This window comes from Echiichthys vipera (genome assembly GCF_963691815.1).
Source record: "Echiichthys vipera genome assembly, chromosome: 22".
Lineage (NCBI taxonomy): Eukaryota > Metazoa > Chordata > Actinopteri > Perciformes > Trachinidae > Echiichthys > Echiichthys vipera.
Genome location: NC_139847.1, coordinates 1,314,703 through 1,329,702, shown reverse-complemented (window position 1 = coordinate 1,329,702; position 15,000 = coordinate 1,314,703). Strand labels below are relative to the sequence as shown.

Below are 15,000 nucleotides of genomic sequence, written 5' to 3'. Positions count from 1 at the left end.
GGTAACACCTTTAACAACACGGGGTTTGACACATTATGAACCAAAGGGATCAACTTTACAATTCGGCGCGTGTAAAAATACAAAGAATAATCTGTTTCCACGTGAAATCAAAGTTTATAATTAAGTCTTTACCGTAAACACCGAAGGGCACCGGGCGGCGTTTAATCACAGTCAACTCACTTAAAGCTGAGATTTTACACTTTTCACCTGCTGCCCGGTGAATCTATGATGAGCCGAATTAACTAAAAGGTCGTAATGATTCCCTGAGTGTTTGTATTTGTATGTCATGTCTTCAGTTTTGTCAGAAAACGAGGGAACATCTGGTTTTACGCGTTTCGTGAATGGACTTCTGTTCGCGTACGAGACACGACCCGAACAAAGACGGTTAATATTCAACATTAACGTCTTAATTTGCTCCAAACCATCTTTAACGGGTATAAGAGGCTCTAAGTCACTTTATAATATTAAAAAAGTAAGAATGAAAAGTGTAAATATCGTGTAATAAACTTTATAAACACTTACAGCGACATTCACCCAGGAGCCGTTTGAATCTGACGCCATTTTTAGCGTCGTCACGTGATTTCCGCAGTGACTCCGGATTGGCTGGAGACTCGGCCAATGGTGACCGCCCGCTTGGTGGCGTCATTTGTTACTATGACAACATGAGTAACAAATCTCTAAATCTATATTTTAATCGGGATTATTCTTTGTTTATTCGCAGAAATATAAATATATATATTATTAAAAGTTACAAAGAATTTGTATATTTTATCTGTTATTAAATAAAAGAAAGATTGATTTATTTTTTTAATAAATGCAGTTTAAAAACACTAAAAACGCAGTTTAAAAACACTAAAAACGCAGTTTAAAAACACTAAAAACGCAGAATAAATCCAATTTTCACTTTACTCTACTTTATGGATTATTGTCCTTCTATCTATAGATAATAATAAAATATATATTTCAAAAGCTATAAAGAAAATTGTATATTATATCTGTTATTTAAAAAAATAAAGATTTATTTATTGTTTAATGTATTAAACGTAGCTTATTTTTGCTAATATTTAAATCTATTTTAATAACTGACTTATTAATATTTAAATGTATTTTTACTGATGACCTGATGTATTAATGATTGCAGAGGGGGCAGTGAGAGCTGTCGTCATGGTGACGCTGCCTTAATTCAGCGTAGAAGAAGAAAAGAAGCCAAACAACATGGCGGCTCCCACAGAACACGTTGAACCAGGACCCACAGATCCAGATCCTCCAGAAATGGACCAACCAGGAGCTCCAGAGACCAACGGAGACCCGGATACCTCAGACCCGGAACCGGAAGACCAGGACCCGGACCCGGTAGACCAGGACCAGGACCTGGATCCGTCTGAGGACGAAGACGAGCCGCCGGAGCCGATGATCCGAGACACCCCGCAGGACATCCGGCTGGAGGCGTACGCCAACACGGTGGCCCTGCACCCGAGCAGGGACATCCTGGTGTGCGGGGACGTGGACGGGGACGTGTACGCGTACTCATACTCGTGCACGGAGGGCGAGAACCGGGAGCTGTGGTCGTCCGGACACCACCTGAAGTCCTGCCGCCAGGTGCGCTTCTCCGCGGACGGACTGAAGCTCTACAGCGTGTCCCGGGACAAGGCCGTGCACCTGCTGGACGCGGAGCGGGGGCAGCTGGTGACCAGGATCCGAGGGGCCCACGGGGTCCCCATCAACAGTCTGCTGCTGGTGGACGAGAACATCCTGGCGACCGGGGACGACGGAGGCACGCTCAAGGTCTGGACCAGGTTTAAGGACTAAAAATAGATGCAAAACCAGCACAAAAAGATGCAAAATGACTAAAAATAGATGCAAAACCAGCACAAAAAGATGCAAAATGACTAAAAATAGATGCAAAACCAGCACAAAAAGATGCAAAATGACTAAAAATAGATGCAAAACCAGCACAAAAAGATGCAAAATGACTAAAAATAGATGCAGTGTACACCAAACTTGGGTTTTGACTGTGTTGTTTTGGTTCTCTCTGAAGGTGTGGGACATGAGGAAGGGGACGGCCATCATGGACCTGAAGCACCACGAGGACTACATCAGTGACATCGCTGTGGACCCGGCCAAGAGGATCCTGCTCACCTCCAGGTCACGATTAATATCAGAATCATGGCCGACTGTTTTCAAAGTGTTAGACCTCAACATCGTAGATTTCAGTACAAATGGAAGCTCTGACCTGATGTTCTGTGATCCCATGCAGCGGCGACGGCACCATGGGCGTCTTCAACATCAAGAGGCGGCGGTTCGAGCTGCTGTCGGAGCCCCAGAGCGGCGACCTGACGTCGGTGACGCTGATGAAGCGCGGCAAGAAGGTGGTGTGCGGCTCCAGCGAGGGCACCATCTACATCTTCAACTGGAACGGCTTCGGAGCGACCAGCGACCGCTTCGCCATCAAGGCGGAGTCGGTGGAGTGCATCGTCCCCATCACCGACAACATCCTGTGCACCGCCTCCATGGACGGCTACATCCGGTGAGCGGGGAACCGATACAAAGCTTTGTCAACGTCTAAGATGTTTTTTATCATCCAAAATGTTCTTTAATGGTCCAAGCTGGTCTCTGGATGGTCCAGGTTTTGATGTATCAGTAACCCAAACGGGTTTCTTGATGCTCTAATGCGGTCCAGACCGGTTGTTGGTGGTTTAAAGTGGTCCAAACTGGTTTCTGGAGGTTCTAAAGCGGTCCAAACTGGTTCTAAAGCTGTGTTCTGACGATGGACGATGGTAACGATGGCTGTTTGGCTCAGACGTCAGTGATTGGACTCCTGAGAGCGTACACCGCCTTCCTTTGACGTGCTCGGTGCAGGTGACGTCATCACGGATCAGGTTTTCCGGGAACACCGTCAGCGATCAGACCTTAGATGCGCTTCAGTCCGCCCCGTCTAGCTGAAAGAAGAACTGATGGTTAAAAAAGGTTCACAGGTTCAGCAGAGCGCTTGGACCTAGAAAAGTGGTGCAAAACCAGCACAAAAAGATGCAAAATGACTAAAAATAGATGCAAAACCAGCACAAAAAGATGCAAAATGACTAAAAATAGATGCAAAACCACCACAAAAAGATGCAAAATGACTAAAAATAGATGCAAAACCACCACAAAAAGATGCAAAATGACTAAAAAAAGATGCAAAACTGCCACAAAAAGATGCAAAATGACTAAAAATAGATGCAAAACCACCCCAAAAAGATGCAAAATGACTAAAAATAGATGCAAAACCACCCCAAAAAGATGCAAAATGACTGAAAATAGATGCAAAACCACCCCAAAAAGATGCAAAATGACTGAAAATAGATGCAAAACCACCACAAAAAGATGCAAAATGACTAAAAATAGATGCAAAACCACCCCAAAAAGATGCAAAATGACTGAAAATAGATGCAAAACCACCCCAAAAAGATGCAAAATGACTGAAAATAGATGCAAAACCACCACAAAAAGATGCAAAATGACTAAAAATAGATGCAAAACTGCCACAAAAAGATGCAAAATGACTAAAAATAGATGCAAAACCACCACAAAAAGATGCAAAATGACTAAAAATAGATGCAAAACCACCACAAAAAGATGCAAAATGACTAAAAATAGATGCAAAACCAGCACAAAAAGATGCAAAATGACTGAAAATAGATGCAAAACCACCCCAAAAAGATGCAAAATGACTGATAATAGATGCAAAACCACCCCAAAAAGATGCAAAATGACTAGAAATAGATGCAAAACCAGCACAAAAAGATGCAAAATGAAACTGTACTTTCTCTGACATGTTGTGATGTCTCCAGTAAAGTTCTGTCTTTCCTCCGTCAGAGCCGTCAACCTTCTTCCCAACCGGGTCATCGGCTGCATCGGGCAGCACGTCAGCGAGCCCGTGGAGGAGCTCGCCAAGTCCTGGGACTCCCGCTTCCTGGTCAGCACGGCCCACGACCAGCTCGTCAAGTTCTGGGACATCTCCAGTTTACCCAAAGCCACCGTCAACGAGTACCGCAAGAGGAAGAAGAAGGACGGACGCATGAAGTCTCTCACCAAGAAGGCGCACGGAGACAACGACTTCTTCGCAGGACTCGTGGAGGAAACGGAAAAGAAGGAGGAAGAGGAGGAGGAAGAGGAAGAGGAGGATGATAGTGACAGTGACAGTGATTGAAAAGCAGCCGTTGTTGGTTTCATGTGCCTTTTGTTCACCGCAGACACGAACTGCTACAGGAACTCTGATCTCTGCGGTGTTTTAAAAACGACTCTGACCTAAAACAGGAAACTGCCGTCGAATGGACAACTGGGAACGTTGGAGGATGTTGGTTTCCTGATGTCGACAACATTAAAAACTGTTTATGTCAAATCAAGAAAAGTAAAGTATTGTTTTGGTGTCTGCACCAAAAGTGAGGTTTTATTGAAAATGTGTATTTGTATTAATATTTTAAAAAATGTGTTTTCAATAAATACATTTTTTCTTTGAATTGATTCAACACATCATAGTTATTACATTTAAAAATAGATGCAAAACCAGCACAGAAAGATGCAAAATGACTAAAAATAGATGCAAAACCAACACAAAAAGATGCAAAATGACTAAAAATAGATGCAAAACCACCACAAAAAGATGCAAAATTACTAAAAATAGATGAAAACCACCACAAAAAGATGCAAAATGACTAAAAATAGATGCAAAACCACCACAAAAAGATGCAAAATGACTAAAAATAGATGCAAAACCAGCACAAAAAGATGCAAAATGACTAAAAATAGATGCAAAACCAGCACAAAAAGATGCAAAATGACTAAAAATAGATGCAAAACCATCACAAAAAGATGCAAAATGTCTACAAATAGATGCAAAACCAGCACAAAAAGATGCAAAATGACTAAAAATAGATGCAAAACCAGCACAAAAAGATGCAAAATGACTAAAATATATGCAAAGCCACCACAAAAAGATGCAAAATGACAAAAAATAGATGCAAAACCAGCACAAAAAGATGCAAAATGACTAAAAATAGATACAAAACCAGCACAAAAAGATGCAAAATGACTAAAAATAGATGCAAAACCACCACAAAAAGATGCAAAATGACTAAAAATAGATGCAAAACCATCACAAAAAGATGCAAAATGTCTACAAATAGATGCAAAACCAGCACAAAAAGATGCAAAATGACTAAAAATAGATGCAAAACCACCACAAAAAGATGCAAAATGACTAAAAAAGATGCAAAATGACTAAAAAAGATGCAAAATGGCTAAAAATAGATGCAAAACTATCACAAAAAGATGCAAAATGACTAAAAAAGATGCAAAATGACTAAAAAAGATGCAAAATGGCTAAAAATAGATGCAAAACTATCACAAAAAGATGCAAAATGACTAAAAAAAGATGCAAAATCTCCACAAAAACATACAAAAAATATATAAATAATTGTTTCTGTAATAAAGAATTAAAAAAACAAAAAAAATTGCTTGTAAATAAAGTCGTGAAGGAATAAAAACACTTGGTACAGCCCGCCGCCGCCGCATTGGTTCAGTCCAACTGTGGGCGGGAAAGCGTAGAACGTCACGTGACTGGAGCTCGACGGTCAACATGGCGACAGAGGAGCAGCTGTAGTTCAGTAACGTTAGCAACCGTTAGTAACCGTTAGTAACCGTTAGTAACGAGCTGCTTCTGTTGGACCGAGGAGGAGTTACCGCGGTTTCACGCCACTCACCGGGCAGTTGTCGGTAAGTCCACCGGCTGCTCCTCCGGTAAACTCCCGATGTGACTGAAGAAAGGACCGGAGCTCAGGTTAGCTGAGGCTAGCTCCGGTGTTAGCATGTTAGCATGTGTGTGTTTGTAAACAGTGAGTGGATGAATGAGTGTTTCCGTGTAATGACGCTTTAGACTCACTCACGTTAAACCTCAGAGTGAATAATAAGAGTTATTCTTTATTAAAGTACTTTAATCTGACAGCTCCACACACACACACACACACACACACACACACACACACACACACACACACACACACACACGGTCAGAGGACGAGACAGGACTCAGTTAATACAGGAATAAATAAACAAATGCTGATGTAAATGAATGATTGCATAAATGGATAAAGAAATGAATGAATTACTGAATGTTTAAATAAATACAGGAATAAAAACATGATTAAATTAATTAATGCATAAATGGATAAATACAATCATTACTAAATAAATAAGTAAATGTTGAAATAAATAAATGTTGAAATAAATGAATAATTTGGGCGGCAGCAGCTCAGTCCATAGGCGACCCACCTAGCCGAAGGGTCGCTGGTTCGAGTCCCTGTGTGGACCATGAAGTGAGCGTGGGCTGGTGGCTGGAGAGGTGCCAGTTCATCTCCTGGGCACTGCCGAGGTGCTGTTGAGCAAGGCACCGAACCCCCAACTGCTCGGGGCGCCGGTCACTGGCAGCAGCCCCCTCGCTCTGACATCTCTCCATTAATTGCATGTATATAGTCCTGTGTGTGTGTGCGCGCGTGTGTGCGTGTGTGTGTGTGTGTGTGTGTGTGTGTGTGTGTGTGTGTGTGTGTGTGTGTGTGTGTGTGTGTGTGTGTGTGTGTGTGTGTGTGTGTGTGTGTGTGTGTGTGTGTGTGTGTGTGTGTGTGTGTGTGTGTGGTGTGAATGGTTAGATTAGATGGTCTGTAGATGTCCACTGTCATCAGTGTGAATGTCTGTGTGAACGGATGAATGTGACCAACACTGTGAAAGCGCCTTGAGTCGTCAGAAGACTAGAAAGGCGCTTTATACGTCCAAGTCCATTCACCGTCTAAAGGAGGCGAGTTTGTGGCTTTTCATTTAAATCTAAACGGCGTTTCTTCTTTTTCAGGCTGTTTCTCTGTGATCGAGCTCTGGAGCAGCAGGATGCCGGGGAAAACCAGCGACCCGTTCAAACAGGGAGACCTGGTGTTCGCCAAGATGAAGGGCTTCCCTCACTGGCCCGCCAGAGTACGCACACTCACACTCAGGGCGCCCTCCCACTGTGCCTCCGTCCCGTGCCCCGTGCTTTAGGGTCCTTGTCCCCCCCTCCAGGCCCGTTTGTACTCACACTACCTGGGCCTCGGAGAATGCTTCTTGCCGCCTATACGTCATCACGCCGTAACACGTCACACGCATTGATGACGTCATGGCGATGCGTGGCTTTGTTTCCAGATCTTTCCGTAGACCTCGGAGTTTTTGTGCGTCTTGTCGACTGTTTTTGAATCTTTTCATCGACCAAATCTGCAGTAAACACTCCACCTCCGCATCACACCAACGTGAACCTTTCACCGCCATTGTTTGAAATGTCCGCGCATGGTCCCTCCTTCTTTTTTCTACGTCCCAACAGGCGCACAGGAAATGACCTCAGAACCGCCGTAGGCCTCGTGCTCGTACACGTGCGCGTGCTCGTACACGTGCAAACGTGCTTTACTAAAGCTCACCTCTCCCAAACGGGCCGTGGACGGCAAGCGTGCCGCTCCTAGACGTGGTACGGTTGCACTCACACTGGTCAAAGGAACCAGACTTTAGCCGTGACACGTGCTGGGGCACGGTACGGAGGAACAGTGGGAGTGTGCCCTTACACTTATTATAAATACCTGGAACACAGTTGTGTACTTGTGCTGTGATAGATAAAAATACTTGTGTGTGTGTGTGTGTTTTTAGGTCTGTAAGGGGGGCGACGGACCCAAGAAGCGAGTCCCGGTCTTCTTCTTCGGGACCCATCAGATGTACGTACACACGTCTGCAGGTCTTTTACATCGCTGCGATTGAACCGTGGTTCATTTAAATTCTCGCCCTCCGTCCTCAGAGGCAGCATCCCCCCGGGGAACATCGTTCCGTACGTCGGGAACAAGATGAAGTACGGCAGCGGCGTCCGCATCAAAGGCTTCACCGAGGGCATGTGGGAGATCCAGAACACACCTGGAGTCGGGAGCAAACTCAAAGTCAGTCTTTTTAATCGTCTGTAATTCACAAAATGTTTCATAATAACAGACGCTTATTAAACGTGCTGCAGATGACACAAGTGTTCCCCTCCCGTTACATCAGGGTGTCAGTCACTTCAGTTGTCTTCATTGGGTTTGTTATAGATTAAAGGTGTAGAAAAGGTTTTTTCAGGTAATGATGAAGCAGAAGTGCATGTTTTGGAAGCTTTGACCTGCAAAGTCTTTAATTCTACGAACTACAGACTTTTAATAAAACTAGAAAAACAGTCCTGGAAATATTCAAGTCACGGCTGCAAGACGAAGAATACTTTGTTCCCATCGGCAGCTTCATATCTGAGCGATCTAACATGATGCGGAGTTCCCCAGGGCTCCGTCCTTGGACACCTGCTTTTTAACCTCGACATACTCGAAAAGAAGTTTCTTTAAACTTTGTTATTTAAAGCTCCGTGAGTTGCCTCTGTGTGGGAAATGTACTGTAGAGATAAACTAAATCTTGATGTTAGATGAATACATAATCACTTGTTGTTACTTATAACGGACCTTTGCTGCTCTGTTGTGTCCTCAGATACAAGCACAAACCAACACACAATCTCCTGCTAAACCGACGCCTGCTGCTAAAACAACACCTGCTAAAACTACACCTGCTAAAACTACACCTGCCAAAACAACACCTGCTAAAACAACACCTGCTAAAACGACACCTGCTAAAACTACACCTGCTAAACCAACGCCTGCTGCTAAAACGACACCTGCTAAAACTACACCTGCTAAACCAACGCCTGCTGCTAAACCAACGCCTGCTGCTAATTCTCCAGCCGCTAAACCGACTCGTGCCGCCAGGAATGACTCCGCTCCAGGTAAACCTTCCCCCGCGCAGCCCGACAGTAAACCGGCCACTGTCAGAAATACTCAGAGCGGCGCCGCAAGTCAAAAAGAATCCGCCGTAGCTGCTGTGGTTAAAACTCCGACAAGAGCTTCATTGAGGTTCGCTCCAGAGAAAACGCCAGACTCCCAACAGACCTCAGAACAGGCTTCGACCTCAAAGACAAGACGCAGAAGGTCAGCGGCAGGAGGGAGGAGTGAGAATACCCTTTCATCAGAGAATAAGAAGGAGGTAAGAGGATCTGCGGTGTTTGGATGGAGACGTGTGGACGTTCTTGTGTAAACAGCCGAACATGATAGTCAGAAAAACAAAGCTGTGCTTAAAGTGGAAACAGACAACTCTCTGCTCTCAGGTGAGCAGTAATGCAGTGGTTATGTCCAGGGCTTTTATTGTGAAATATAGTTTAGCTGTGCTGCTGTTACAGATGTTGAAGCAATATAGAGTTATGAAAGTCGTGTTGGTTTAGACATCTGCATCGAGAGAAAACTAAATGGTGCTGCGACAAACCCAAAGTCAGGGGTTTCTGACTAAAAATAGATGCAAAACCACTACAAAAAGATGCAAAATGACTAAAAATAGATGCAAAACCACCACAAAAAGATGCAAAATGACTAAAAATAGATGCAAAACCACCACAAAAAGATGCAAAATGACTAAAAATAGATGCAAAACCACCACAAAAAGATGCAAAATGACTTAAAATAGATGCAAAAGAAGGGCAATTAAGTGTAAAGAGACCCGTCTTGGTTCAGACTTAGATTATTTTATTACCTTCATAAGTAAAGGCACAACAACAGCGGCGGCAGGCAGGAAATCGCCATTTTCCAGCGACATGTTGAAGTTTTCTGTTTCCACTTTAAGGTTCATGGTGTAGGACGTCACAGGTGATGTCACAGGTGATGTCACTGGTGATGTCACAGGTGATGTCACAGGTGACGTCAGATAAATGTGGGATTCTCACAGTTCACTGACTGACAGCTGGTGTCCATGTTTTCTGTCAGGTCGAAGCTGAGCAGCACAAGAAGAAGACGCCTGTTAGTCCTGCTTTGACCGCGACAGGTAACACACACACACACACACACACACACACACACACACACACACACACACACACACACTCTCTCAACATTATAAAAGTGCAGCAGCAGGTTTGAGTAAAACTGTCTCGTTATTTCTCAACAGTCGGCAAGAAACCGAGGCCTGCAGAAGTAAAGTCTGCTCCGACAGAAGTGTCCAAGAACGAGGGAGGACGTAAAGATGAGGAAGAGGAGGAGACGGATGAAGAGAAGAAGAAGAAGAAGCAGCAGCCATCAGAGAGCGAGGGGGTGAAGAGGAAGAGAGACGAGAAGGACGAAGAGGAGAAAACAAACGAGGACGGCAGCGGCGAAGGAAAGATAGAAGAGGTGACGACGCCAGAGAGCCAAGGAACGAAAAGAAGGAAAGAAGAAGAGGAGAAGAAACAGAAGAAGAAAAGAAGGAAAGAAGAAGAAGAGGAGGAGAGACAGAAGAAGACAAAGCAGGATGAAAGAAAGAAAGAAGAGGTGACGACACCAGAGAGCCAAGGAACGAAAAGAAGGAAAAAAGAGGAGGAAGAGGAGCAGAAACAGAAGAAGGTGAAGCAGGATGAAAGAAAGAAAGAAGAAGTGATGAAGAAAGAGAAAACGGAAGGAAAGAAGCCAGCAGAGAGCGAAGGGGTGAGGACGAGGAGAACGGAGAAGGAGGACGAGAAGGAGGAGAAGAGAACGAAAGAAGTGACGGCGTCGGGAACGAAAAGAAAGGAGGAGGAGAAACAGAAGAAGACGAAGCAGGATGAAGGTGCAGAAGGAAAGAAAGAGGTGGAGGTGAAAGAGAGAACGGAAGAAAAGAAGTCAGCAGAGAGCGGGGGGGCGAGGACGAGGAGAACGGAGAAAGAGGACGAGAAGGAGGAGAAGAGAACGAAAGAAGTGACGGCGTCCGAGAGCCACGGACCGAAAAGAAAGGAAGAGGAGAAACAGAAGACGAAGCAGGATGAAGGAAAGAAAGAAGGGATGACGGAAGAAAAGAAGTCAGCGGGGAGCGGAGGGGTGAGGACGAGGAGGGGGGAGAAAGACGAACCGACGGAGGAGAAGAAACGAGGCGGCAGCGAAGGAAAGAAAGAAGTGACGACATCAGAGAGACGGAAGAAGACGAAGCAGGATGAAGGAAAGAAAGAAGTGATGACGAAAGAGAAAACGGAAGAAAAGAAGTCGGCAGAGAGCGGAGGGGTGAGGACGAGGAGGGGGGAGAAAGAGGACGAGAAGGAGGAGAAGACGGGGAGAGCAACGAGGTCGGAGAGCGGAGGGAGGAGAAGAACGAGAGAAAAAGAGGAGGAGAAGAAGGACGCCGCGAAAAGAGAGGAGGGCCGAGGAGCGAAGAGAAGGAGGGAAGAGAAGGAGGTGCAGAAAGAAGAGACGGCGAAGAAGAAGAGGAAAAAGGTGACAGAGGAGGAGGACGAGAGCGAAGGAGCGAAGACGAGGAGGGCGGAGAAGAAGAAACGGGACGCTGGCGAGGAAGAGGAGGATGGAAGAGCGACAGAAGAAGAAGACGAGGAGGTAAAGAACACGAGACAACAACGCAGACACGTCACGACAACGCAAACGACACGACAACGCAGACACATCACGACAACGCAAACGACACGACAACGCAGACACATCACGACAACGCAGACACGTCACGACAACGCAGACACGTCACGACAACGCAGACACGTCACGACAACGCAGACACGTGACAACAGCGCAGACACGTGACCACAACGCAGACGCGTCACGACAACGCAGACACGTCACGACAACGCAGACACGTGACAACAACGCAGACACGTGACAACAACGCAGACACGTGACAACAACGCAGACACGTCACGACAACGCAGACACGTCACGACAACGCAGACACGTGACAACAACGAAGACACGTCACGACAACGCAGACACGTGACAACAACGCAGACGCGTGACAACAACGCAGACACGTCACGACAACGCAGACACGTGACAACAACGCAGACACGTGACAACGCAGACACGTCACGACAACGCAGACACGTCACGACAACGCAGACGCGTCACAACAACGCAGACACGTCACGACAACGCAGACACGTCACGACAACGCAGACGCGTCACGACAACGCAGACGCGTCACGACAACGCAGACGCGTCACGACAACGCAGACACGTCACGACAACGCAGACACGTCACGACAACGCAGACACGTCACAAACACAAGCGTCACAACAACGCAGACACGTCACGACAACGCAGACACGTCACGAACACAAGCGTCACAACAACGCAGACACGTCACAACAACGCAGACACGTCACGACAACGATGACACGTCACAACGCAGACGCGTCACCATGTTTTTGTCATTAACGCGTGAACGTGTTTTGCAGCGTCAGCGCCGCCTCGCCGCCAACAGGGAGAGTCTGTTGGAATCTCTGAGAGGTCTGATGAAGGACGAGAGGAGGGAGACGACCAAGAGCCCCCAGTAAGACGCACGCACGCACACACACACACACACACACACACACACACACACACACACACACACACACACACACACACACACACACACACACACTCACACACACACACACACACACACACACACACACAGATTTTCAGGATATGAAGCGTCTGAAGACACTTTAATAAACACAATAAAGAAAAATGTGTGCGTTTGTCTTTAACCACTCGTCAGGAAAACCGGGGGCGGATCAAAGAGGAAGGCGGAGGTGAAGAAGACGAGAGGTCAGACGACGGGCGCCAAAGGATCGACTGTCACCAAGGCGACGGGCAGGAAATCGGGCGTCCGAGCCGCCGCCGCCGCTGTCGACGAGAAGAAAGACAGAGAAACATCGGAGGAGAAACGGAAAGAGAAAGACGAGGGGAAGACGTCCACGCCAAAGACGGGCGCGGAGAAGAAGAGGGACGAGCAGAAGACGAAAACGGACGCGGGTAAAACGACGGATGGCGTGAAGACGAGAGAGAAGGAGAGCGGTCAGAGGAAAGACGAGAGCGCGAAGGAGAAGAGAGACAAAGAAACGTCAGAGGAGAAAGAGAAAGATGAGGGGAAGACGTCCACGCAAAAGACGAGCGCGGAGAAGAAGACGGACGAGCAAAAGACAAAGACGGACGCGGGTAAAACGACAGACGGCGCGAAGACGAGAGAGACGGAGGGAAAGAAAGAGGAAGAGAAGAAGGACGAGAGGAAAATCATCGGGAAGATCGTGAAGGCGACGCCCGGACAGGGAACGAGGGTTCAGGTGAAGACCATAATGGGAGGAATGGCGACGACGACGTCGGCGGCGGAGGAGGAGAAGAAGAAGAAAGAGGAGAAGACGAGCAGAGAAGAAAAGGTAGAAGACAAGAAGAAGGTGAAGGAGAAGAGAGGGAGCGCCGACGAGAAGAGAACCGAGGTCAGGAAGGCGGAGAGAAGCGCGGAGGTGGAGAGGAAGCCGGACAGAACGAGAAAAGACAAGAAGGTAACGGAGGTAGAGAAGGACAGAAAGGGCGAGACGGCGGCGAGAAGGAACGACGGGAAGCAGAAGGCGGGCGCCAAGTCGCAAGAGAAGAAGAGCGAGGGGAAAGCGTCGACGCGGGAGCAGAAGAAGAGCGAAAAACCAATGGAGGAGAAGAACGACAAAACCTCTGCGGAGCAGGCGAAGAAGACGAACGTAGAGTCGACGCCAGAGACAGAAGACGTAAAGACGAAGAAGGCGGGAGCAGAAGACGCCGCGGCGAGGAGCGGCGGATCGGACGGGGACGAGGGGAAGGCGGAGCAGACGCAGAAGAAGAGTCCGACCTTGACGCTGACGGACTCCACGCTGCACAGGATCCACGGAGACATCCGGATTTCTCTGAAGTCCGCCAACCCCGTAAGACGCGCGCACGCAGGAAACGCTGTGTGTTGGGCGCCGTGTCCGGTTTCTAACGCCCTCTGTCTTCTCTCTTGCAGGACATCAGTAAGTGTCTGATGGCGTTGGACCAGCTCAGTATGGTTTATGTGACGTCTAAACACGTCCAGAGACACAGTGAGCTCGTCGCCACTCTGAGGAAGGTAGAAACTACGAGAGAAGTGACGCTCTTAAGACGTTTTCACCCCCTGACACAAGTGTTTAAAAGTCCTTAAAAGTCCTTAAACGTGCTTAAAAGTGCTTAAAGGTCCTTAAAAGTGCTTAAACGTGCTTAAAGGTCCTTAAAAGTGCTTAAACAGTCCATAAACAGTCCTTAAAAGTGCTTAAAGGTCCTTAAACGTGCTTAAACAGTCCTTAAAAGTGCTTAAAGGTCCTTAAAAGTGCTTAAACAGTTCTTAACAGTCCTTAAAAGTGCTTAATAGTGTTTAAAAGTATTTTCTAAGTCCTTAAAAGTGCTTAAAAGTGCTTAAAGGTCCTTAAAAGTGCTTAAAGGTGCTTAAACAGTCCATAAACAGTCCATCAAAGTGCTTAAAGGTCCTTAAAAGTGCTTAAAGGTCCTTAAAAGTGCTTAAACGTGCTTAAAGGTCCTTAAAAGTGCTTAAACAGTCCATAAACAGTCCTTAAAAGTGCTTAAAGGTCCTTAAACGTGCTTAAACAGTCCTTAAAAGTGCTTAAAGGTCCTTAAAAGTGCTTAAACAGTTCTTAACAGTCCTTAAAAGTGCTTAATAGTGTTTAAAAGTATTTTCTAAGTCCTTAAAAGTGCTTAAAAGTGCTTAAAGGTCCTTAAAAGTGCTTAAAGGTGCTTAAACAGTCCATAAACAGTCCATCAAAGTGCTTAAAGGTCCTTAAAAGTGCTTAAAGGTCCTTAAAAGTGCTTAAAAGTGCTTAAACAGTTCTTAAAACTCCTTAAAAGTGCTTTAACAGTCTTTAAAAGTGCTTAAAGGTCCTTAAACGTGCTTTAACAGTCTTTAAAAGTGCTTAAAGGTCCTTAAATGTGCTAAAACAGTCTTTAAAAGTGCTTTAAAGTCCTTAGAAGTGTTTAAATGTCCTCAAAAGTCCTAAAAGGTTCTTAAAAGTCCTTAATAGTCCTTAAAAGTGCTTAAAGGTCCTTAAACGTGCTTAAACAGTCCATCAGAGTGCTTAAAAGTCCTTTAAAGTGCTTAAAAGTGCTTAAACAGTTCTTAAAACTCCTTAA

The 15,000-nt window shown here is 45.9% G+C and overlaps 2 protein-coding genes across 2 annotated transcripts in view; both read left to right on the top strand.

Annotated features, from left to right (window-relative positions):
* Positions 1-1,231: 1,231 nt before the first annotated feature.
* On the top strand, positions 1,232-4,313 carry wdr55 (WD repeat domain 55). Its single transcript, XM_083937585.1, has 4 exons — positions 1,232-1,785; positions 2,039-2,145; positions 2,258-2,527; positions 3,856-4,313. Exons 1-4 carry the CDS (start codon positions 1,273-1,275, stop codon positions 4,187-4,189), a joined length of 1,224 nt encoding a protein of 407 aa, XP_083793711.1. The 5' UTR covers positions 1,232-1,272; the 3' UTR covers positions 4,190-4,313.
* A 1,304-nt stretch (positions 4,314-5,617) lies between these two features.
* psip1b (PC4 and SFRS1 interacting protein 1b) overlaps positions 5,618-15,000 on the top strand; it is a gene marked incomplete at its 3' end in the record, with an annotated part of 10,565 nt that continues 1,182 nt past the window's right edge. Inside the window, exons 1-10 of the mRNA XM_083936856.1 lie at positions 5,618-5,754; positions 6,881-6,999; positions 7,696-7,760; positions 7,841-7,976; positions 8,542-9,090; positions 9,861-9,918; positions 10,042-11,429; positions 12,282-12,376; positions 12,590-13,766; positions 13,847-13,948. Coding sequence (XP_083792982.1) covers positions 6,916-6,999; positions 7,696-7,760; positions 7,841-7,976; positions 8,542-9,090; positions 9,861-9,918; positions 10,042-11,429; positions 12,282-12,376; positions 12,590-13,766; positions 13,847-13,948 — 3,654 coding nt within the window. The 5' untranslated portion in view covers positions 5,618-5,754; positions 6,881-6,915. The remainder of the gene's footprint in view (positions 5,755-6,880; positions 7,000-7,695; positions 7,761-7,840; positions 7,977-8,541; positions 9,091-9,860; positions 9,919-10,041; positions 11,430-12,281; positions 12,377-12,589; positions 13,767-13,846; positions 13,949-15,000) is intronic.

Excerpts from the sequence above, each read along its gene's own strand:
- wdr55 (XM_083937585.1), top strand. The coding sequence starts at position 1,273 with ATGGACCAACCAGGAGCTCCAGAGACCAACGGAGACCCGGATACCTCA. Across the intron at positions 2,146-2,257 it reads AGGATCCTGCTCACCTCCAG|CGGCGACGGCACCATGGGCG; the intron begins GTCACGATTAAT and ends GATCCCATGCAG. Across the intron at positions 2,528-3,855 it reads TCCATGGACGGCTACATCCG|AGCCGTCAACCTTCTTCCCA; the intron begins GTGAGCGGGGAA and ends TTCCTCCGTCAG.